General features: G+C 58.6%; 2 protein-coding genes across 2 annotated transcripts in view; one reads left to right on the top strand and one right to left on the bottom strand.

The window, feature by feature from the left end:
• Positions 1–66: 66 nt before the first annotated feature.
• Positions 67–19,826, bottom strand: LONP1 (lon peptidase 1, mitochondrial). The gene is made up of 18 exons (XM_032394753.1): positions 19,381–19,826; positions 16,257–16,345; positions 15,483–15,602; positions 13,481–13,709; positions 11,775–11,836; positions 11,073–11,202; positions 10,527–10,610; positions 9,215–9,435; positions 8,265–8,403; positions 7,338–7,516; positions 5,841–5,928; positions 5,301–5,423; positions 5,101–5,217; positions 2,800–2,940; positions 2,302–2,467; positions 1,575–1,792; positions 1,320–1,484; positions 67–431 (listed from the first exon to the last, which is right to left on the bottom strand). Exons 1-18 carry the CDS (start codon positions 19,810–19,812, stop codon positions 255–257), a joined length of 2,880 nt encoding a protein of 959 aa, XP_032250644.1. The 5' UTR covers positions 19,813–19,826; the 3' UTR covers positions 67–254.
• A 724-nt stretch (positions 19,827–20,550) lies between these two features.
• CATSPERD (cation channel sperm associated auxiliary subunit delta) overlaps positions 20,551–24,103 on the top strand; it is a 46,240-nt gene continuing 42,687 nt past the window's right edge. Inside the window, exons 1-3 of the mRNA XM_032394946.1 lie at positions 20,551–20,624; positions 22,352–22,406; positions 23,230–23,306. Coding sequence (XP_032250837.1) covers positions 20,551–20,624; positions 22,352–22,406; positions 23,230–23,306 — 206 coding nt within the window. The remainder of the gene's footprint in view (positions 20,625–22,351; positions 22,407–23,229; positions 23,307–24,103) is intronic.

The following is a 24,103-nucleotide window of genomic DNA, read 5'->3' on the forward strand; positions in this document are numbered from 1 at the left end:
GAGGGGGCGCGCCTTCCAGGACGCACCGGTGAGGGGCAGGGCGCACAGAACGAGCAGCCAGGCAGTACCGGAAAGGGCTTTTAATCATAATTAAATAGTTCGTATGCGCCAGACTCCGTGATTAAGCCGTGACTGAGGTCCTTCGACTTGGGCCTCTGCTGAGCCCCTGGGTGGCTCAGCCGCCCAGAGCTCCTGGCCCCGGTGCCACCTTGGCCCAAGCGGGCCCGTCTGTGCCAGCAGAGCCGGGCCTGCCGTCACCGCTCCATGGCCAGGGCCGCCGGCTGCTCCTCGGGGAAGGCGATGGTGAAGATCTCGCGGTAGTGCTCCACGAAGTGGACCTCCAGGCCCTCGGTGATGAAGGCGGCCAGGTCATAGAAGTCCTTCTTGTTCTCGGCTGGCAGGACGATGCACGTCACTCCAGCACGCTTGGCCTGGGAGGGAGGGCCCGCGGGCACGTCAGCTGAGGACGGCTCGGCCCGGACCAGGCTCCCCCGCACACCCTATCTCGCAGCTGAGGAGACTGAAGCCCGAACCCCATTCCCGGCCTCTGTTCCAGGAGCCAGTCTCCCAGAGACCCCGTTTTCTGATGCATCACAGTAACCAGGGCCTTAGGTTGAGTGGTTGGGCAGCCAAGAGCACAAGGGAATTTAACAGAAACTGTGTGTTAAGCATGCCCAGCCTGGGGGCACCCGCGAGCTCCGGACTCCCCTCTGTGCTCTGCCCGCAGTCCTCCAGGGCTCCTGCCACCAGGCCCCATTTCACCCTGCCGCTGCCTCACTAGCCCTTTGGGGGACCATCCAGGGACACAGCACGTGCTGCCTTATTTCATCTCCCCCTTTGCAAGTGAGGAAAGCGAGGTGTAGAGTCTCTATAAGGCTGGGGACCCCACCTTGTAGGCAAATCAAGGGAGGGATGCGGCTGCAGGTAAGGCCAGGCTCCAGGAGGCAGGGGATCCAGGGCTGGACGATGGGGCCGGAGTCCCAACACTGAGGGGGAAGCCCAGGACTAACTGGTCAAGGTAGGCCTCTCGCTGCACCCCCAGGAGGCCATTCTCCTTTTTCTGCATCCCTGATTCTTGGTGCTTGGTTGAGGAACGAGAGTGACCAAGATGGGAACTCTCCTCCAAGAGGCAGAGAGCCACTGTGGAGAGGGGCGGCCAGGACATTGCTCAACACGGGCCCAGGTCCTAGTCTGTAAGCAGCTGGCACCCTTGCCTGCCTGAGGCCTACACCAGCTGTGCGAGGACACAGCGCCACCCGGGGGGGGGCCTCTGGTCCAGACTCACCCCGGGGGGGGGGGGGGGGGGGGATCACACTCACCGCGATGGTCTTCTCCTTGATGCCGCCCACCGGCAGGATCTTGCCTGTGAGGGACACCTCGCCCGTCATGGCCAGGTTTGGCCGCACCGGCCGGCCCATCGCCAGGGAGAGCAGGGCCGTGACAATGGTGCAGCCAGCGCTTGGGCCATCCTTGGGGGTCGCACCCTGGTGGGGAGAGGCAGGTGGGTGGGCGGGCTGGATGAGGGCTGGGCTCCGCCAGGGGGCCGGGGCCGGAGCGGGCAGGTGGGGCCTCACCTCGGGCACGTGCAGGTGGATGTGGGAGGTCACCAGGTAGTCATTGGAGGGGTCCTGCTGCATCAGGAAGGCCCTGGCGAAGGTGTAGGCGATGCGAGCACTTTCCTTCATGACGTCCCCCAGCTGGCCTGTCACCTCCAGGCTTCCATCCTTGTCCCCCTTGCTGTCCTTGTCTCGGGGCCGCCGAGGGGACGTCTCAACAAACAGTGTCGAGCCTCCTGGGAGACCAGCCACAGAGGCTGTGAACCCGGGACCCCTCCCCGAGCCTCGCAGTGGGGCGCCTAGGGGACGCCCATGTCTCCCCTGCACTCTCCCGCTGGCCTGCTGTCCCCCTGCTTCACAGCGCGGCGCTGCCGCTGGGACTGCCGCCAGTTCACGCGGACACAGTGAGGGCGCGGCCTCCCAGCACTGAACCCCAATTCCTTTCCGTCTCGTCCACATGAGCAGGTACTGCACTGTTCCGAGCCGACCGGTTTTGTGGACCTCTCCCCGCAGCACCACCCCCGGCCCGCTGCCCGGCCTCCCTGCAGGGCGGAGCGAGGTCACCCGGACAAGGAGGCCCCCCTGCTGGGTGTCAGCCCCTCCAAGCCAGAGGGGCTCCCCTCAGTGCAAATAAGGCTTGTGGGGCACTAGTGCCACCTTGTGGGCCCATCTTCTCCCTCCTCGATGAGCCCCTGGTCTCCTGAACCCCTTCAGTGAGGGGCGCTGGGATGGAGCTGCTGCTCACCCATGGCGGTCCAGGCCAGCCCCATGACCACGCCGGGCGGCGTCACGTCGTACATGCGCTCCACGGTGAACACGGGCTTCCCCACGAAGTCCTGCAGGTTCTCGGGCGTCACCTCCACCAGGTTGGCCTCGCCGCTGACGATCTTGTAGGCGGACTTCCGTAACACCTGCAGCGGGCACGGCAGCAGGGTGGACGTGCGCCCCTCACCCCACGCGTTTTTAATTTTTAACATTGCGGTAAAATACATAAAATGACCATTTCAACCATTTACAAGTTTACAGCTTCACGGCTTCAAGTGCATTCACATCTGTCTCCAGAACTTTCCATCTCTCCACACGGCGACTGTCGCCATGAAGCACAAATGCCCCGGCCCCCACCCTCTCCTGTCTCTGTGGACGGGCCTCCTGTGGGGTCCCCCTGCGGTGGAATCTGCAGGGGCGGGCCCGGGCCCCCCCCCCCCCCCCGCACAGGCTGCGGACCCCGCCCTGCCGGGCTCACCTTCTCCACCTGCTTCTGCAGGTTGCGCACACCACTCTCCCGGCAGTACTGCTTGATGAGCAGGGTCAGCACGTCTGACGACAGCCTGGCCTTGCTCTCGTCCAGGCCACACAGGGCACGGGCCTGAGGCACCAGGTACCGCTGGCAGGGAGGGGCCTCAGGGTCAAGAACCGGTGCCTCTCCTGGGGCCCCCACTCACCACCAAGCCTTCCCAAGACCCCTGGCCGGCTAGAGATGATGGAGACGGGCCCAGCACCAGCCTGCACAAGCTCTCATCCCGGGGCAGGGGGAGCTCGCGGAAGGCTGCCCCAGAAGGTGACAGCAAAGCGATGACCCGAGAATAAGGAGCCAGCAAGGCGAGGAGGAGGGAGTGTGGGCAGAGCGCATGGCGGGCGCCAGGACCCCACAGTGAGCCCGCAGATGCCCAGCCCACCACCTCCAGAAGCTCCCAGGCCCCTGCTCCTGCCGCATCCTCTGCCCAGGTTCCATTCCTGCCCTTCCTGCAAATGTCAGCTGAGATGCCACTCCTCCAGGAAGGTCTCCCCTGATCCCTGGGCTCCCCCCACTCACACTGAGCGGCTGCCACCCCGAGCAGACAGGAATGCGGAGGTCAAGAGGCCCCAAGGTCCCCCACCGCCCAGCCCGACTCCTGCCACAGCAGTCCTGGGACAGACAGACCTGAGCACCAACTGGGGGGTAGAAAGCAGCTGAGACATGAGGGACACGACCATACACGTCAGTACGTTCGCTGACCGACATGGGTTGGCCCCGAAGCCTCTGGGAGTCCGTGTTCTCTTATCATCCCTTTAAAGGTTTAAAAGCAGTCCCCTGCCCAGGTCCCCAAGCCTGCCCCTCCTTGGCCGGGTGGGGAGGCCCCAGGACCCCTGTAACTACCTCAGCCAAGAGCTCCTCTGGCTCCCCTCCCACCCCAGGAGACAGGAGGCTGCTGTCAGGCCCCGAGGGCTGGGGCCCAGCGCCCGCAGGCTGCAATGGGCTCAGGGAGAAACGTGCGCAACCTCTTTCCAGTTAGAAACACTGGGTCAGAAACAGCTTCCCTTTTCTCTGGAAGGAAATCTCTCTGCTCCGCCTAACATTCTTCAGGATAGGAATCCAGCCCCCGGCCTGGGGAGACCAATACGTCCAGGAAATGCACAGAGACCTGACTCCCAGGTGAGCCTCGGCCTAGGACACTCGTTCCGTCACAGAACTCGAGGACGCACGGCTGTGGGAGGACGGGCGGCAGGGGTGCCGGCCCTGGGACAGGTGTGCTGGGGACGGGGAGCAGCGCACTGACGGCGGAGAGGACCATCAGGGCCGAACGCACAGTCCCCAGCGGAGCGCCGGCTACCCGCGCCCGGAACACCCAGGGGAGACTGTGCTCTCTCTCCCCTTATTCCTGTGCCGGGGCCCGGGAGAGTGGGGTAGAAGAAATCTGTACTGGGTAGGTCTCTGGCCCCCGAGCTCCCGAGACCCTGGAGTTTTCAAGTGGCAGGGTGAGTGGGCCAGCTGCTGGGACCTACGATACAGCCCCTTGGCACCACACCTGAGCCTGGGCCAGCGAGGTGGCTCCTGGGGCGGGGGTCTGAGGGCCTCGCCCCAACCCCCAGGGAGAGGAGAGGGCTGGAGGGACAGTCACGGGTGGCTAATGATTTACTCAACAATGCACACGGAATGAAGCCTCCATAAACACCCTGGGCCGAGGAGCTAGGAGAACGCGGACCCGCCGGGAGGTGCTGGGACGGGGGTGCCCACAGACCGCCCAGAAGCCCCTGCCCCTGCCGGGCTTGACGCAGCTGTTCCGGCTGTTCCCTGGTTGGATCCTCTATAATGAAGTGGTAAGGAAGGAAACCGTCTGAGCTCGGTGAGCTGTTACAGCAACCCAGCAAGCCCCAAGAAGTGTGGGAACACCCGATTTACAGCCAGCTGGCAGGAGGAAGCGAGCCCCGGGATGTGCAACTGGCATCCGAAGCAGGAGCATCCCGGGGGCCTGGGCCCTCAGCCTGCGGGGGTCTGACATGAACCCCAGGCAGGAGCGGAACTAAGCCGGAGAAGCGGGCGGGCTGGGGAAGTGCCCGCGCTGGGGTTACACGGCTCACGGCGGGCCTCGCCTCTGCTCTTGGCGACACTCACGCTACACGAGTGGGCAGAACCCGGCCGCCCCCACTCCGAGCAGGGCCGCTGTGGACTGTCCCCCGCAGCTCTGGTTAGGGGCCCGGCACTCGGTGCTCAGTTATGCCCCCAGCCCCAGCTGCAGGGGGGCACCCCCACTGTCTAGAGCTGGGGCGAGGGTCCTGCATTCACCTCTGCGATGGCGAGCTTCTCCTGGGCCACGTAGCCAGACACGTTGATCATCTCCATCCGGTCCCTCAGCGGCTCCGGGATGGTCTCAGTGACATTGGCCGTGCAGATGAACAGCACCTGGGGAGGGCGGCAGGGAGGTACCAGAGGACTGGCCACCCTGCCTCTCCCCACTGGGCCCAGCTCCCCGGCGGGACACACACCTTGGACAGGTCCACGGGCACGTCCAGGTAGTGATCCAGAAAGTTGGCATTCTGCTCGGGGTCCAGCAGCTCAAGCAGTGCTGACGAGGGGTCCCCCTGGTAGCCCCGGCCTATCTTGTCCACCTGAAGGGGCAGCAAAGGTAGGCAGTTTGGGAACCCGTCCCGCCCCCCGTGCATGCTTACCAGACGCTCCTGGTGGGAGGGCGCCGGGCGGGACCAGATTTCACCAGCACCAGGGGCGGGCACTAGGCAAGCCCGGAACAGGAGGGCTGCCATGGGGTCCTCCGAGGCAGGACAGAAGCCTGTCATGAAGTGGCCTGGCAGCGGTGGGACCACCCGGTGACTAGGGGACAACTGAAATGGCAGGGGCCGCGGGTCCAGTCTTGGATGCACACTCTGCCTGGTCAGGACTGCCTGGAGCTCTGGCTCAGGAGGACCTAAGGGACTGTCTGACCGCGGGGAAGGGTGCTGGGAACGGAGGCTGGGCTGCCTCGTCAGCTCCCAGGCCAGCCGCGCGCCCAGCCCTTCGTCCGTGCGCACCTCATCTATCAGGATCAGAGGGTTCTCCGTCTTGGTCTTCTTCAGGCACTGGATGATCTTTCCTGGCATAGCACCCACGTACGTCCGCCTGGGGGCAGAGCACAGGAGCGGTTGGCTCCTCACCCGGCGGTACCCACAGGCCCAGCTCGCAGAGAGCCCCAGGACCTCAGTGTACCACTCGGCCTCTGTGGAGGGCTGCCCGGAGGCGGCAACGGGGAGATGCACAGCAGGCGGCCACCGTGGAGGCGGCGTGGAGGCTGGCACCGGCTCACGGCACCCCTCCAGCCTGTGCTCTCCAGCGACGGGAATGTCGCCCTCCAGCCCCGACTCAGGCTGGGAAAACAGATGCAAAACCAGGTCTCGCTCAGACCCGTCCCCCCAGCCAGCACCTCCTATCCGGATGGTGGAACCCAGCCCACACGGCCCAATCTAACAGAAAAGAGGTCAGGAGCAGCCAAGTGCTGCCGGCGGCAGAAATGCTCCCCCCACCCAGGTCCCCCCAGGCACAGCACGGCCTCCCAGGCCTCAGGGTCACAGGGCCTCTGGACCTGGCTGGCGCTTGCCGGAGTGCTTCTTGACCTCCTCCTTGCTCTACTGTCCCAGCTCAGCTGCGGGGGTCTGGCACTCAGAGAGAGTAAGGCAGACCCGAGTCCCGCGCCTGCGAGGTAAGACCCAGCAGGGCAGACAAATGGCAGCCAGATGGAGGAGGGAATCACGAGGTACGGTAAACCGTATACGCTCTACAAAGGTAAGACAGGATGGAAGACCTGAAATGACATTTCAAGGGCAGTAAGGTGGGGATAGGGAGCATTTTGAGAAGAGGTCCTGAGCAAAAAAAGCGAAGAGACAAGCTGTGTGGGTATTTGAAGGAAGACGGTTTTCTGGGGGAACAGCCTGTGCAAAGGTCCTGGGGCAAGGGCAGGACCAGGCGTGGTGTGCTGAAAGCCCACGTGGCTGGAGCAGAGTGAGTGGGGGGAGAGAGGGAGGGAGAGACGGAATGACGGTGTGAGCTCCAGGAGAACACACCATGACTGCCCCAACGGACGGGCACACGCACACAGCTGGCGGTTCTCAGACCCTGGACTCAGGGTAGCAGCCCCTGCTCCGGCTGGGGAGGGAGAGAAGAACCAGGAGAGGTGCTGGGGTCTCACTGACGTGCTGCCCCATTCTCAGTGGGGCCCGCCTCGCCCCTGGCTCTGGTCCACAGTCCCTAGTCCTGGGGCTGGGCGCATGGCCCCGAACTCTGGCCGCAGCGCCGGGGGAGCTGAACTGGGTAGGATGGAAGCTGGAATAAGGGAGACCAACTACCAACAGCCTGGCAAACAAACACTCCTGGGAGTCCGCCTGCCTGGCAGTCGAGAGGCCAGGGTTCTGAGCCAACGTCTGAGCGGCTGGACTCCGCTGGGCTCGCGGGTCACTCACCCCAGCGTGAGCAGGGATCACCACTCGCCCCGACACCCCCGTGCACACACAGGAACGGAGCCGGGCCGGGCCTACCTGTGCCCTTTGATCTCGGCCACGTCCGTCATGCCCCCGACGCTGAAGCGGAAGTACTCGCGGTTCAGGGCACGGGCGATGGAGCGGGCGATGCTGGTCTTGCCCACACCAGGAGGGCCGTAGAAGCAGAGGATCTTGCCCTGGGTGGAGCCTCGGAGCTGGCTGACAGCGATGAACTCCTGCAGGCGGAGGCAGGCTCCCATGAGCCACGCGCCGCCCACTCTGCAGGACCAGGGGCCCTACCTGATGTGAGCCTCGCCACTGTCACGCTGCCTTTCAGGCCTCGGGGGGCTGTGCAAGGGACCAGGCATGTCCCAGAGGGGCCGAGCCAACTGCAGTGACCGCCTATGGGTGACCAGGGCAGCAGGCCGACCTGCTAGTAAGCCCTTCCTCCCACATCCTGGACCGCATTGACCCTCTTGCCGCCCCAGCCACAGCTTACTGGCGCTGAGCCAGGCCCGTCTCATGTCGTCAGGCACGACTCTTGTCCCTCCTCGGAAACCCGAGGCCCCTGGAGCAGACGGCCTGGCCCAGGCTGCCCTTGCCGCCTCTGAGCTGCTCCTCCCCCTGGAGCCCTCCACCTCTCCTTCCTCAGCCTCTGCTGACCCCCCCGCCAGCCCTGTCTTGCCAAGACCCTCCCGGAGCCTAGACCAGAAATTCTGCAAGGGGCTCCTCTGAGACCCCCCCCCAAGCATGGGGGGAAGCCTGGGTCCCAAATCCAGATCACGACAGACCCTGCTGCTCAGAGCCCGCCCTGTGTGCTCGGAACAAGTGCCTGGGAGGTGGGATTGTGGCGCCCAGGGGAGGCTTCGAGAAGCCCATGCCCAAGGACCTGCATGAGGGGTGCAGGCGGGCCTCACAAGGACGGGGTGGGGTGTGTGGGGGGGGAAGGCCTGGGACCCAGGGGAGGGGTGCGGGGGACCTCACCAGGATGCGCTTCTTGACGTCCTCCATCCCGTAGTGGTCCTCCTCCAGCACCGCCTGGGCCCGGGCCAAGTCCAGGTTCTCATCGCTGTACTTGCCCCACGGGATGGACGTCAGCCAGTCCAGATAGTTACGAGTGACGCTGCCAGAGGACAGCCCAGAGCTGGTAAGCGGGGCCCAGCTCACTGTCCAGCGCGGCCGTGGCCCATCCACGGTGCTGGCGCCCGCTGACCCTGACGCATGAACCGCGCCCAGGGCACCTCAGCCGGAGGAGCCGATAACCGGCAAAGGCCGCGCTGTGGGCACTGCCCGGCTCCCGGCACACGGGCTCGGCCTGTTTCCTGGCCCAGACATGGCGAGCACGGGGACTGCTCGGAATCCCATTCCGTGGAGGTGGCAGGAGACTACCTCACCCGGGGCACGTGGGACACAGGGCTGGCTGGTGGCAGGTCAGCACTGCCCCAAGAGCAACCCCAGGTTGGGAGCTGCGCACCCACGGGGCAAGGCTGAGGCCCCAGGAAGAGACGCTGACTTCCTGGCTCTCAAGGGCATGCAAAGGAGGGGACAGAGGCAAGGGGGCAAGGGGAGGGGTCCTGGCTGGAAGCACTGCTTAAAGCCAGACATCCCTGGGATCAAATCCCTGTCCCCATCCACCAGCTCAGAGGCCCTGCTCACTGACTTGACTTCTCTAAGAGGTAATTTCTCCAGCTGGGAAATAGGTGACAAAGAAAAGTGTGTTCCACACGGGGGCGCCGAGAGGACCATCACACACCAAGTGCTTCTCAGGCGCCCAGCGTGACCAGAGGGTGCCCAAGGGACCCACCCTCCCGACCTCTGGGCCTGGCATCCTGGACCCTGCCAGGTCACCGGCTTTTCTGAGGCTGAGGCACGAGAGGAGGGCCGCCTTCGAGGGCGGACGCCATGTGGACGGGCACGGCCCCCAGGACGCTCACTTGAACTCGGAGGAGTGGTTGTCCAGCAGGCCCAGCTTGCTCAGCTCCTCATCCACTACGTCCATGACGTGCTTGGGGACCACGAGCTCCTTGAGCCGCTCGCGGAACTTCTCCTCAATGGCGTCCTTGTCCTCCTTCTCCAGGCCCAGCTCCTTCTTGATGATCTTCAGCTGCTCCTGCAGGAGGTACTTGCGGTGTGTCTGCTTGATCTTCTCCTCCACCTGCAGGGGCCGAGGGGCCGTGGTCAGAGCACACGGGAGGGCGCACAGGCATGTCCGTGGACTGCCACAGGCTGGGGGCGCTGCTTCCTCCAGACACACTGAGAAGGAAACGCCGAGCGGCCGCTTCCAGCCCCCTCCTCCTTGAGCCCAGTCTCCCTGAGCTAGAAATAAACAATGCCAAGTTCCAAGAGAGGAGGGGATTCGCTCCTTGGGCCTGACTGCGACCAGGTGAAGCTCGCTTGCCGCTCGCGCACCTCCCAAAGGCGCGGACCTCCTCTGGATGGACAGGGCTGCAGGCAAGGGCTCGGAGGTCGCTGAGCACCAGGGCCGCCTACAAGCCCCACTCCTGTGTCCCATCGGAGGTGCATTAAGAACTGCCTTGTGCCGGGGTGCCTGGTGGGCTCAGTCGGTGGAGCATGTGACTCTTGATCTCAGGGTTATGAGATTGAGCCCCACACTGGGGGTAGACATAAATAAGTACTAAAAAAGGGGGGGGGGACGCCTGGGTGGCTCAGTTTGTTAAGTGTCTGCCTTCGGCTCAGGTCATGATCTCAGGGCCCTGGGACTGAGCCCTGCATTGGGCCCCCTGCTCTGCAGACAGCCTGCTTCTCCCTCTCCGTCTTTTCCCTCTGCTTGTGCTCTTTCTCTCCCAAAAAACAAATAAAATCTTTTAAAACAATGTTATCAAATAAATCTTAGAAAAAATTTTTTTGAAGTTGCCTCGAGCTAATAACCAAGTGTTAAAAATTTTCCAAGTAAAGATGTGACCTGAAAGTTTTTTTCCAAAATAAAGTAGAAATAGCGAGTCAATTCTGAAAAAACAACATGACTGATCCAGGCATGGATCCGGGCAGCCCACGGATTGGGCCACAATCAGGAAGGGGGGCCACAAACGGCGGAGCCTTGGGGAAATGGATTTTCAACCTCTCCCAGGCTGGTCCCCAGTGTCCGGCATTTTCCCAGGATGCTGAACCTAGCGCACTGCTCTGCCGTGATGGAGGGCAGCCTGGACTGCAGAGCTTCCCAGCCCTGCCCGAGTGACGCCCACATGGCACCGTCCCTGGGGAGGCACGTCCTCAGCCCGGGCTCACCTCGCGCCCCAAGCGCTGCTGCAGCTTGCTCAGCTCAAACTCCTTCTTGAGGAGGGAGAGGGCCTTGTACAGTCGCTTGGGAATCTGCCAGGAAAGGGAAGACGTAAGTGACAGTCAGAAGTCGGCATCTCTCTGAGCACGGTGAGCGTGTGGGGGGAGCAGGCACCTCCCAGACGGAGCGCAAATAGGGCAGAGTGACCAGGCCACGTGTCACCAACCCGAGACAGCCCGCTCTGACCCAGCAAGCCCAGTTCTGCAAACACCTCCTACAGATAAAGTCCGGCACATCTGCAAGCTGTGGTCAAGAACGTTCGTACGGGCATGGCTCATAACAGCACAAGACGGGTGGGGCCAAATATACCACCCGCTAAACAGAAGGCACCACCCGGAGGGAATGCCAGCAGCCGCGAGAGAGACGGGGGAGCAGGGCGCGGCCTGACGGACCCGTGCGAGCACGAAATGGAACTGTAAAGCAGAGCTGGGGACAAGCAGCCAGGCTGGGAGGCCTCCCACCACGCAGACCAGCACGGGCCAGGGCGCACTCACGTTGGTCTCCTCCAGGACGTCCTGCAGCTCGTGGGACTCAGCTCCGGTCAGCGCGGCGCCCATGTCGCTCAAGTAGATGGGGTTGTCCACCACCCTCTGGCCGGCCTGCATCATCTGCAGCACAGACTCTCTGGAAGGGACAGAGGGTGCTGCCACGGGGTGCAGGGACGCTGCAGCAGCCAGGGCTGGGCCCCTGGCAGGAGCGCTGGCCTCAGTCTCCTTTCCCCAGCAGCGATGGTCAAGGTCCTGGGATGCCCACGGAAAGCCAGGTGTGGAGCAGTGAGGCCACCCATCCTAGAATCATGAGACTAACGACCCCATGCCCAGAGACAAGCCCCCTCCAGCAGCCATGGAGTGACCTCCAAGTGAGATTCCCTCCCTCCACCTCAGCTGATGACAAAAAGGCTTCCGGCCAAATCCAAGGCCCTGTTAGTATGAGGGAGGCAAAGAACCTGCACTGGTTAAGGCATCTCCCTCCACCCTCCCCTGCAGGGCCTCCCTGCCGCAAGGGAAGCAGGATCTACTCACACAGGGCTGGGCCCTAGGCCCTGAATCTCTGGCCCTGGCAAGGTTTTCTATCAGGACAACACTCTGAGAAAGCCTCCCACCAACCCAGCTGCAGAAAGAGGCAGACAGACCCCAGGCTGGCCTCAGGGAGGGTCGACCACACACCAGGACTAGGGAACGGCGCCGGAGACCAACCTGTAGAGCGGGTTCAAGGCAATGATGTCCCGGATGGTCTTCACAATCTCAGCGGTCAGGGCCTGGCAAACAGGGAGGCAGCCATCAGTCCCTGGGTCCAGCAAGGGCCATGGCCCAAGGAGCCCCTACCGCCTGGCCCAAGCCAGGTAGGGCCTCAGATGCCCAGGAGCATAGCCTGAATCCACCAGTCATGGGGACTCAGGATCAAGACAGTAAAAATGAACACCAACGCCTACCTCCTTATACCACGCTCAACCTTGACCTTAGATCAAGCCATTTTCAGAAAAAAAGGAGAACAGGGGTTTCTTTATTCCTTATTTTTTATTTCAAGCACAAGTCTCTCAACCAACGCTCCCCTCCTCAACTTCAGCATACTCTGGTTTGAATCTCCTCTCTGGGGATGTGCCGGCAAGTCACTAGGGCTCTTGGCCTGTCTGCTCCCAGAACCTCAGGCCCAGGCTCGCCCTGTGCTGTGGATACGACAGGCATGACCGCCACAGCGAGGACAGTGATGCTCCTGGCGGGACCATGGACGGTTTGTGGGGTAACCACCGGAACCCGGTGATTTCCAGAAGGCGGCTCCCAGCATACCACACCCCAGTGAGGGCACAGGTGGGAATGGAGAAAGCATCCAGCCTCTAGTTAGGGGTTCGTCCCTGAAATGACGGGGCTGACCTTCCAGAAGAAACTCGTAGAGAGCAGCTAGAGGCCCATGGCGCTTGCACAGACGAGCACGAGCGTGCAGCCTCCTCAAGTCTCCCGGATTCTTTTCCTGGGGCATCTATGAATTACGCCGTGTCTTTCTCCCACTAGCCATCCTCACAGGAAACCCTAAAGCTCTGCTGCCCGGTCCAGCAGCCAGGGGTAGCTACTCACATTTAAATAAATTAGAATCAAGACAAAACCAGACATTTCGTTCCTCAGTCGCACTAGCCACAGATCTAGCACTTGATAACCATGGGGGCTAGTGGCGCAGAACCAGAGAACATTTCCACCACCGTGGCAGCCAAACCCCTCCCAGCGCCCGGGGCAGACATCACCAATGGACCACAGGATTCCTTCCCCCCAAGCTCAGAAGCGCCCAGAACTCTGTTCAACACTGCGCCACAACAGCAGACCGAGGCTGCCAGCTGGCTAGGCACGGCGCATTCTCCCCAGGGAGGCCAATGATGCCGGGACGTGCAAGGGCAACGAGCCTTTGATGACCTCTGCCTTTCTTCACCCCCCACCCGCCGGAGGCAGCCCCCTGCCACTGCGGCACCAGGAGACCGGGCGGGAGGGCATCACCCACCACCTAGACAGCTGGCTCGCTACGCTATGAAGGCGGCAGGCAACCTGCATCTGGGCTCAAGGCAGCCAGAAGGCTGCTGCCTGCCTGTCTATAAGCCACGGGGAACGGTGCGTGGGCCCTGCTCCCCCTCCCCAGCGCCCTGGGCTTGAGGGAAAGGAGCCAGTATGAAAAGAAGGCTGGGGGCTCCTGCACAGCGGACACGGGCTGGGGCTGGACCCAGGTCACAACCCTGCCTCCTGCACGGGCAGCTAAGGGCCTCGGCACATTTCCTTTACCTTCTGGATGCCACTTTCTTCCTAGACTTTGGGGAGGGGGGAAGAGCACATTTTGCACTCCACGAGAACCTGACAGCCTAACAGGCTAGAGCCTCATGTCCCCTGCCCAGGGAGCTCCGTGGGCGGCCATAGCGACTTACTTTCACTTCTTCCGTGACCTGAAAGTCCTCGTGGACGACATTTTCCACCTCCACCATGAGCACCTCGCTGGGGGGCCCCGAAGAAGGTTCTGTCATCACCTCTACGTGGTGCCCACCACTCAGCTCCTCCTCCGCCTTCTTGCCCCGCTTCGTCTTCCTGCGGGGATTCTGCTTGTTTTCGGCTTCAGCCTCCTCGGGCTCCACCTCCAGCTGTCTGTGGATGTGAATCCTGAAGATGGAAACAAGGCAGACGTGAAGCTGCAGGGGCTTCCAGCGCTGACAACGGAGAGGCCCGCTGGGCCCAGGAGCTGGAGACCAAGCTGCTGTCTCAGAACCCCAAAACAAGCACCCCCCGCCCCTGGCACACTGCTGGCCTCCAGCTGACCCAGCCACTCCGCCTTTCACACCAACACCCGCTGTTGTCCGTGAACATCTGAAGTCTGCGGGTAAGCCAGCTGCAACCAGCTCTGGGGCCCATCACAAGCTGTCTGCTCCACCAAGCGCAGCCCAACTCTAGGGCCCCACCTGCCCCTCCCTCGGCCTGGAGTTCACCAGACAGCAGCTCCTTCGTGTTGCTCAGGCCTCAGTTCAAGGGCACCTCCACAAAGAGGCCCTCCCTGTCCACTCCATGTGAGGTCCAGCCCCCATCTATGCCTACTCCTCACCCTGTCCATCTTCGCATCCCCCCAAAGCTCCCACGACCGTCAGAATTCAGCTGGTGACCTGCCTTGATGCTCACATCCTCCCCTCTTGGGATGGGAGCTGGGCCCCTGGCCTGTTTCTCTGCACCCAGTTACCTACCACCTCCACACCCAGGTACCCAGCAGACATCAGGGGTTAAGTGACATGAGTGCAAACATGCCACCTCACCTCTTGGCTCTGTCCTGTCCCACAGGGTAACTAACTGCCACCTTCCCCAGAGGGCTGGCCTGAGAGCTGGCGGGGCGGGGACCCAGTGCCTGGCTGACCCCAGCTGACTGCACAGAAAAAGTAGGCCTGGCCCCTGGAGCCAGCAGGACTCCTTCCATAAGGCACCTCGTAGGTCAGGACAGCACTTAGTAGCCACCACCGTTTCCATTCATTTTGTTGCATCTTCCATTCCCTCCGGCTCACAAATCCCCCCAGGGGATAGAGCGGCAGCCTCTGTCCTCTAACGGAAGCAGATGAAGACGGGCGTGGGAGCTCCGTGCAGCGGGACGGCCACCGGGACCTTTCACAGAGCCTAACACAGCCCGTGTCGAGTGTGTCCTGGGGGTGCTGCCTTGCTAACACCAGAACGAAGCTCTGGGAGGGAGAAGGACCAGAACTCGATCCTCAACAAGTGCCAGTGGGCGTCTCTGTTGAGGGGCTTTTCACAACGTTTACTCCGTTAATGGCTCAGGACTCAGAAATGTTTCCCATGTGGATTTGACTGTGGCACTCTTGACAAGCATCTTGAGGACCAGTGTTTCCTGGAACACACGTGAAAAGCTGGAGAGCTTCAACCCAGCGGGATCCTGCAAATTTTTCATAATTAACTGTGACAGGACAAGGATTTAAACTGGGCTCACACGCCGTATGCAGCCCTCCGGCAGAGTGGCCGTGGAAACTACACGGACTGACAAGGAAACGTGTCTGGTCGAGTGAAAAACCGTGGCGCTAAGCTGGACATCCAGCATGATCTGCACGCAGACGCAGACAAGGGCACTTGGGCAAAAAGCGGGCATGCCCAACCATGAACAGCTGGCACCCAGGCACGTAAGCCTACCGAAGCCGGGGCGTGAGGCAACTTGCTGTTTAGTATCTGTGACACGCCTGTGAAGGATGTGCATGAAAGATAAAGCTGTCACTGACCACCCAGACTGCCACTTTAAGAGCGACCCAGAGGTGACCTGTGTCCGCCATCTCCAGCTTTGGTCTAGCTCCTACAAGGCAGTAGGGCTGAGCAAGGACGGCCGGTACCAGAACCCGGGGACACTCAGGGCCTCTCCCCCGCCCCATCCCACACACTCGGGCCCCTCACCTTCTGTGTCCCATGACGATCATGCGCAGCTTGTCCCCAAGGTCTTGCATCTCATGGATCTGGACAAACGTCCCCGTGTGGTAGACCTCATCCAGGCTCTCAACCACGTCAGACTCGTTGCTGAGGGACAGGGACACAAAGGTGCATGGTCACAGGCCCTGATTCCCAGTGGGATATCTCGGGCGAAGAGGGAGGAGGAAGAGAAGAAAAACACTCCTGCCAGCCTCCACTGGAAACCGAGGGCAACCTCCTCGCTCCTGCAGGGGCTGCAGGGTCCCCCAGAGCGCCTGCCAGCTAAGGGCGGCCCCCGGCTGCCGCTGCCGCACACAGGTGAGCAGCTCCCAGGCGAAGTCAGCTGTAAGGACAGGCCCGGACGGAACGGATCTCATTCCACACCTCCCCCTACAGAACGTACCTTCTAACTCAGAGGCGCAACTAATTCCCACCTGGAGTCAAGGTGGATGTACCTGGAGCTGTACTATCCGCCCACCTAGCTCTGCTCTCAAGCGACCTCACAGGCGGGTTGACCACCAAAGGTCCTGGAGATTAATATCCGCCCCCCCCCCCAACAACTTGACAACACATGAAACCTAGAGCTGAGCCAAGTCTTCAGCCCAGACTAAAAAAGTATGCTTGGCCTTGCGCTTGGTAGGTTTTGCTTGATTTCTTCCAGGTCAAAGGTCAGAGGTCCAGACTACTCTACGGAGCAGGACTTGTGATGAGCTGCACTCCAGGGCAACTTCAATGACGAAGTGAAGGAAAAGTTACACTTACTTGTCATCCCTCTTCAGAAAGACACCGGCGTATGGCTGGGCAAGACGGACTTTCCTTCTCAGCAGCTCAACCAACTTCTTATTTTTAACCTAGCATGACAATGACCCCAAAGTGAAACGCAGGGCAGGTTTTCTAGCTGACATTTTGACAGCAGCTCTAGCATTTTCTAGATTATTCTCGAGGCTATGCTAACCTGACTCAGGACACTAACAACACAGTCCAGGAAGTCCCAAACCAAACACACATACACATACACATACACACACATACACACACACACACACGTAGAGAACGTAGTGGGACAGGTTGACAGGGCTGCATTCCTTGGTGGTTTCCCCCGCTTTCTAAAGGACACTCAAAGTAGACCAATAGCCAGAACCAAGAAATTGATTTCACTTCCAATTTCAAGAGCTTTTCACAGATGAAATGTCTTGGCTTGAAAATCCAGACTATTCTGATTTTATCAACGTCAGAAGGACAACACTAAATGTGCACAATTCAGCCGTGGCCCATCCCCCAGGCCACAACTGCCTTCAATTTGCATTGAAAGTATTTCCCAATCACATCTACACCCTTTTGATCAAGGCCTGAAAGCCTCGGGATGACAATGCATCATCTTGATGTCATTTCAATGACAGGGAGAGGGCTAACATCTTTTAGGGACATCTGATGGGGCAGGAGCACAGATGTCCGTAAGGCTCAAGTGATTTCCTTCCAGCCCATTAATTCCCACCCCAGACCCTGATTACACTGAAGGGCCCTCAAACTTCAGCATGCATTGGAATTACCTGGAAGACTTGCTAAGACAGATGGCTGGGCCCCAGCCCTGGAGTTTCTTGACAGAGGAGGCCTGGAGTTGGCCTGGGAATCTGCATTTCAAACGAGCTCCCAAGTGATGCTGATACTGCTGGCCTCGTCACCACAGTTTGAGAACCAGTGTTCTAACTCATCCCTTAGCAGGGGCTCTTAACTTACGGTCCAAGAATTCCTGACCCTACAGATGCATTTTTCCCAGGGAAAAGGTCCATGACAGCAATCAGGATGGGTACATGACCCACCACATATTAAGAACCACTGATCTATACTGAGAGACCACTAATAAGGGGAGAAACTACAGGGGCAACTTAGCCCCAGGCCGTGTCAACCACACAACCAAGAGTAAACACAGCTTTGTTAACAGGTCCAGAAACCTTTTCCCAGTGCCATGGAAGTTTCCCTAATTCCTCTCTGGTAACAGCTGACTGCTGCATCTTAGCACTTGCCTCCTCTCTTTGGCAGGATTCCTCGTCATCACTGACAAGGTAAAAACAATAGAAACACAGTGCATACCATGTGCCAGTCTCCTGCTTTCCGCAGTGTTTCATTTAACGGTCCTGGCTCACTCTGGGTGGGGAGACAGAATCTCCTGGAGTCCTCCCCTCTGGGCACAGGGCACAAGAGGCATCTGCCACTTTGCAGGGCTGAGGGGACCGTAGCTGAACACTCCTGGCCCCAGAGGTCGGCTGGGGTCAAGGACAGGAAAAAGGCCTCCAGGGCACACTTCTGAAATGTCAGGAGCCTACCACACAGGAAATAGCAGCAGCTTCTGATTAAGGTATGAGGCTATACCCCTGACACAGATGGACTGACCTCCCTGACCAGCTCTAGGAATTGAGGTATGATTATGAGGCCCATTTCACAGATGAGAAAAAGAAGGCCCAGAGGAACAGCTTTCTGAAGGTGAAGGAGCTATGGGTGGTGGAGCTAGGATATGAACCCATAGGCTCTGGGGCCTGCAAGTAACCACTACTCAAAACCAAGGAAGACCCTTGGGAGAGTAGCTCGGACACACACAATCAGCAGGTGGGAGAGGAGGTGGAAGGGGCTCCTCCGGTCCTGAGACTTATTTAGCAGAGACTAGAGTATGAGGGAGAGGCTGGAGAGTGAATGCAGAGGCTGATTCATCATATGACCTTGCTCAGTTAACAGATAACCTTTCACCAAGGACTCTAATTTCCACATTGTTTTTAAAAAATGGGGGGGAGGGGGCGCCTGGGTGGCTCAGTTGGTTGAGCGACTGCCTTCGGCTCAGGTCACGATCCCGGAGTCCCTGGATCGAGTCCCGCATCGGGCTCCCTGCTTGGCAGGGAGTCTGCTTCTCCCTCTGACCCTAACCCCTCTCATGTGCTCTCTCTCATTCTCTCTCTCTCAAATAAATAAAAAAAATCTTTTTAAAAAGGGGGGGGAGGGAGGGGACAGGGAAAAAGGAAGCCATCTGGGTCCTTCCTACTCTAAAAACTCAAGTTCCTTGCACTCATGTTGCTTTCTATTACATCACCCAAGTCCATCATCCCCACCCCCTTAGCTCTTAGTCTGAAACGATCTTGCTTAACGTCTCTTCCATCAAAATACAAGTTCCTTAGGCACAGGGATTGCATCTGACTTGTTTGCTGCTGTATCCCGAGTGCCTGTTACATAGCAGGTCAAGAACACTCTTCTGAATGAATAAACCATGGCTGCACCCCTCTGAGAACATCCTTCCCCCACCTTCCTCCTAAGTCTCCTATACTCTATTCCTGGCTTTATTATCCCTATAGCAGTCATTGCCTTCCAACATGTAATTTACCTACTAATCTTGTTTATTGCCTCTTGTATTCCGCTAGAACGTAAGCTCCAAAGGCAGGAATTTTTATCAGTCTTGTTCACTGCTGTATCCCTAAAAACCGTACCTGGAACGTGGTAAGCGGTCAAGAAATGTTTAAGGAAGGAATGAATCCTGATCCCAAAGGGGCTCGAAACCAGACTGCAAACCGTCCCGAGTAAGAGCGTCACGAAACATTTACCAAAACCCGCAGAAAAGTAACTGGGCCACAAGACTTTTCGGTCCTTTCCAGCATCGGAGAGTTCTATGACTAAGGCTCTAACTGGGCAGTCTTAAGTTCACTGGGTTCATCAGGGATCTGAAAGGGGGAGGAATCTGGCTCAAGTTCACCAAACTAGCGAGAAGGCAAGGACTCGAACTCCAACTTTTAAGAAGCTTCATGCCTGGAAAAAGTTGTGGCACGAGGGTGCTCAAGGATCCCTCGGTCCAACCCGCTGCTTGAAGAGCTGGGGAAACTGGAGCCACCGCGGGGCTGCTCATTACCTCGATAATCTTGATGAAGCGCGGAAACACCGGGTTGCGGGTGACGGCGATGAGCGGCAGGTGCGGGAATACCTCTGGAATCGTCATAGGAGTCAGCGCCGTTATGATCGGGCCTTCCCCGCCCCCCGCGCTGGCCCCCGAGCCCGCGGCTCCATCCTCCGCGCCGCCCTCGGAGGCATCCTCGCCGCTGGAGAATGGGCCACCGCCGCCGCGGCTGTTCGCCTCCCAAAGTCCCCGCCACTGGCCGGCGGCCACGGGGCCTCGGCCCCACAGCGCCCAGGGAGGTGAGGCGTCGCAGGCCCGCCGGCCTCTGGGCAACCACACTCCGGCGGCAGTCGGAGCCCGCCCCCCGGCGGGGGCCAACAGTGGCCGCCGCAGCGCCCAACATCGCGCAGCGCCCCACAGCCGCACGTAGCCTGTGCCCGCCGCCATAGCCCGGCCATCCTGGGGACGCACAGGACTTGCGTCATTTCCTCTCGCCCGGCTAGTGCGCACGTGCAGCGCCGCGCGTGCCCAGGGACCCGCGGGGTGTGGGAGGGGGCGTGACCCGGAACGGAAAGCGGCGGGGGTGGAGCCTGCAGGGCTGTGGGGGCGGGGTTCAGCCTTTTCACAGGCTCGGCCTCTTCCGGTCTCCCTACTGGCGCGCTGGAAGCCCCTTCGGCTCACGTGGAGGGCTGTGGGCACGCTGCAGGGCCCCTGAAAAGCGAGCCGCTGGTGCTGCAAGAGCAGGTGTGAGAACGCGTAAGCAGCCCTGTGCATACACTTGGGCTTAGGCGCGCGGGCGACATGCCCTCCAGCTCTGGAGCGCGATCTGGTTGGTGGGTTCGGGTTTCCCGGGAGACGCTGTGCGCATGCTCAAACTAGCCAGCCCACGGGCGGCTGTGCGCCAGCTGGAGCCCTCCCTGGTGGCGGGTTCTGGAGACGATGAACGCATGCTCAGACTGGAGAGAGCCTGAGCGTCAGTGGGCGCACACCCAGACGCTCGAGGAGGGGGGCGTGTTGTGTGCGGCTTCGCGTTCCCCGGGAGACCGAGGTGCGCATGCTCAGACGCCAGGCGTCTTGCTGGCGGCTGCGCGCTCAGGTTCAGGCTCCAGTCTGCGTATGGCCAGACTGTGAGGCGACACCCAGCGGCGGTTGAAGTGCGTTGGTGGCGGTGGTTCTGCGTACAAGATGCTGGTGTCGATGCTGCTGGCGGCGGCGACCCTGCGGCTCTGCTTGCTGGCCAGAGCTCAGCCGCTGTGCCGGTGGGGCTGCCCTCCCCAGGGAGGGGTGCTGCCCAGGGTCGGGAGGGGCCCGGCTCGTCCCTGAGCGGAGGCTCCCGAATCTCGTTAAGGCTTCCCAGTTTCTTGTTCTAGAAATTGAACTTGCTGTTTCCCGTTCTTTCACCCCAACTCCTCCAGCCCATCACAAAGTCCCCCCACTGCCACTTCAGAGCTTGGGCCCGATTCCCACCCTAGGAGCCCCGTCCGCTGCCGCCGCCGCCCTAGCCGTGCGCTTCTCTCCATCGCCCCCTCCCGCAGCCAGAGGGATCATTTGTAAACCAGTCTGATCTTGTCATTCCATTGCCCTGATTCTCTGTGGCGCCCAAGATAAAACCCAAGTTCCTGGCCCAGTCTACATTTCCCCGCATGATCTGGCCCAGGCATTCTCAACAGCTGCGCTGCTGACGTTTAGGACACTCTTTGGGGTGGGGCTGTCCGGTGCTGCCTAAGATGTTGCGCAGCATCCCTGCCCTCCACCCGCTGGATGCCCGTAGTACTTCCTTACCCAGGCTTGACAATCCATCAAGACTGTCTCTAGGCGCTGCCAAGTATCCCCTGGAAATTTGAGAACCCCCGATCTGGCCCCTGCCTACCCCTGCATCAGTGCTCCAGTCACACCATCCCTTGAACAAGCCGAACTCTGGCCATAGCCAGCCTTGGGGACAGGGGAGATGGCGCTTGCCACTCCCTCTGCCTGGCACACTTTGCTTCCAGATTTCTCCATGGCTGGTTCCTGATCCTGGCTTAAGGCATTCTGATCCCGACTTAAAAAGCACACCTCCTTATTTAAAGCACTCCCCCCCCCCCCGCAATGGCTTTTTCCTATCAATCACTAATTTCTGTTATTGTTTTGATAAATTTTTTGTCTGTTGTTGTCACTAGAATATTAGCTCCATGAGGGTGTGGAATATTTATCTCACTCGTTACCCAGAACATTTTTCGATTTCAGTAAATATTATATTAGTGAATACTGTATGGAGGGTGCCACGGGGGTTAGACAGGTAAATGCTAATTCCCATTTCCTGTCCTCAGGGAACTCCTGCCTGGAGTAAGCTGTCATATTCAGCAGGGCCCTGTTTGCCCATGAAATAGTAAATGTGCGCTCCTGGCGCATGGCCTAACTTGATCTTTACAACAGTTGTCATGGAGCAATGAGTCCTTAAACTTATTTTATAGATGTGAAAACAGACCCAGCAAAATTAAAGACTCACTGACCTAAAGACACATAGCTAGTAAGCAAAAAGTAGAGTTTTCCAGTAAGATTTACCGATGGGATTTGTCCCAAAGTTTAGAAAGATTGGTGATACCCAATTCTCCCATTTCCTCACACTGGTTCTCCAAGTGTGGTCCTGGACGACAGAAGCATCACCTTGGAATTTGTTAGGCTTGCAATCCCTGGATCTACTGAATCAGAGACTTGGAGGTGGGGCCCAGCAATCTATCCTTTATCAAATCTCCAGGTGCTTCTGGTGTATGTCAAGCTGGAAAACCTCTGCTATAAGCTATAAACTGTACCAACATTCTCCAGCCACCAATACCCTCCATCTCCCCGCCCCTGGCCACAGCCAAAAAGAGAGAGAGAAAGAAAACCCATAACCCTAAAGCATCAGGAACAGGTATTTGAGGGTTAACCCAGAGATACCCTGGTAGGAGTCATGCTGAATATTCAGTAAAAATGACAGATGGTCTCTCTTGTCACTTACCTCTAGTAATCACACAGTGAGGACAGGAAAGGTGTTTCATATCAGTCAGCAAATTCAAGGGGTACGTGGCTCCATACTTCTCTCTCTCTCATTCTTCACTTTCAGAACTAACACTTGCTAGTATTTCTCGGGCGCCAATGATGTGTCAGGCATCAAACATTATCTAATCCCTACCATTGTACTTTGAAGTAGGGCTTAATCTTTCCCATTTCAGTAAAAAAACTAGTTGAAAGCGATCAAATGACATGAAGAAAGCCAGGAGATGGAAGTGGGTTTAGAACTCAGATCCCCTTTTTCAGTGTTCATTTGCTACATTGTAACAAGAAGCAGACCCTTACTTTGCTTACATGACATCCTGCAAGAAGGGACTTTTTTTCACCCCATGTGTGCCTACAATGCAGGAAGAAATATTTCACCTGTTAAAATGCGTTTCCTGTTGACATGGCATTATTTCAGAAGTGATGTCTGCATTTCTAAATCCTCTCCAAGCGCCTGGTCCCTAACATCTTACCATTACAATTCCTCGTTCTCTGGTGTCTCTTTCAAATAACTCATGATCTGTAAATAAGCAATAATATGTACAAGGAATGCAATGTGATATCAGTAATTATCCTGTGAAAATTTTTTATTTTGACGCAATTGTAAATACGCAGCAATTTGCAAGTATGGCACAGTGATGTCTCAGGTCCCCTTCACCCAGCTTCTTCCCTCCCCTGCCCCCCATGACATCTGATGTCACCAGAGTGTACTAGGAAAACAGGAAAATGACATTACATTCCTATTATGCACCTACCTCAACTTCACCTTTACAGTTTCAATGTTATACATCAGGAAATTGTTTTTCTCAGCTGTTCATTATTATTAAGATTTGATTATCTCTCTAGGACCAACTGTATTTTTCATCTACGAGAGCACACTTGATTAAACATCCTTGCAAGAAAAACATAGCCCTGTATCTAGGGTAAGTGACCATTTTATATACTGTTACCTTCCTTTTTTTCTTTTTTTTAAAGATTTTATCCATTTATTTGACAGAGACGGCGAGAGAGGGAACACAAGCAGGGGGAGTGTGAGAGGGAGAAGCAAGCTTCCCACGGAGCAGGGAGCCCGATGCGGGGCTCGATCCCAGGACTCTGGGATCATGACCTGAGCCAAAAGCAGACGCTTAACAACTGAGCCACCCAGGCACCCCTGTTAACCTTCCTTTTTATTAACACATTAGATTTGCCCAATTCATCCATTCAACAAACATTAAGGAAGATGGCTCTGTCCTGTGTTGCTGGGTGCTGGCCTATAGGGAGTTCATAGTCGGGGTGGGAGTCAGAGGAAGAGAAATGAAGAAACCAGCAAATAAAAGAATTACAGTATGGTATGGTACCACCTGTCACAGATCCTGGATATAATTAATCATCACAGGGGGGCACATTCAAAGAATTGGGAACACTCTGCCCAGCGTGCACTTGGGGTCATCAGGGTGCAAGGTTAGAAAACCAGATGTGTACACCATACTGAAATGTTTACTCCTCATCCTCAGGGCGGTGGAGGATTGGAGGCTACACAATTTGTGTTCAGGAGGATTTCAAGAGCCCAACCCCCCCCAAAAAAAAGAAAACCCAAAACAACAACATGCTAAAGCCTAAACAGAAGGCAAGGCTAGGGGCACCTGGGTGGCTCAGTCGTTAAGCGTCTGCCTTCGGCTCAGGTCATGATCCCAGGGTGCTGGGATCGAGCCCCGCATCGGGCTCCCTGCTCGGCGGG

This window comes from Phoca vitulina, unplaced genomic scaffold (genome assembly GCF_004348235.1).
Source record: "Phoca vitulina isolate PV1807 unplaced genomic scaffold, GSC_HSeal_1.0 scaffold81, whole genome shotgun sequence".
NCBI lineage: Eukaryota > Metazoa > Chordata > Mammalia > Carnivora > Phocidae > Phoca > Phoca vitulina.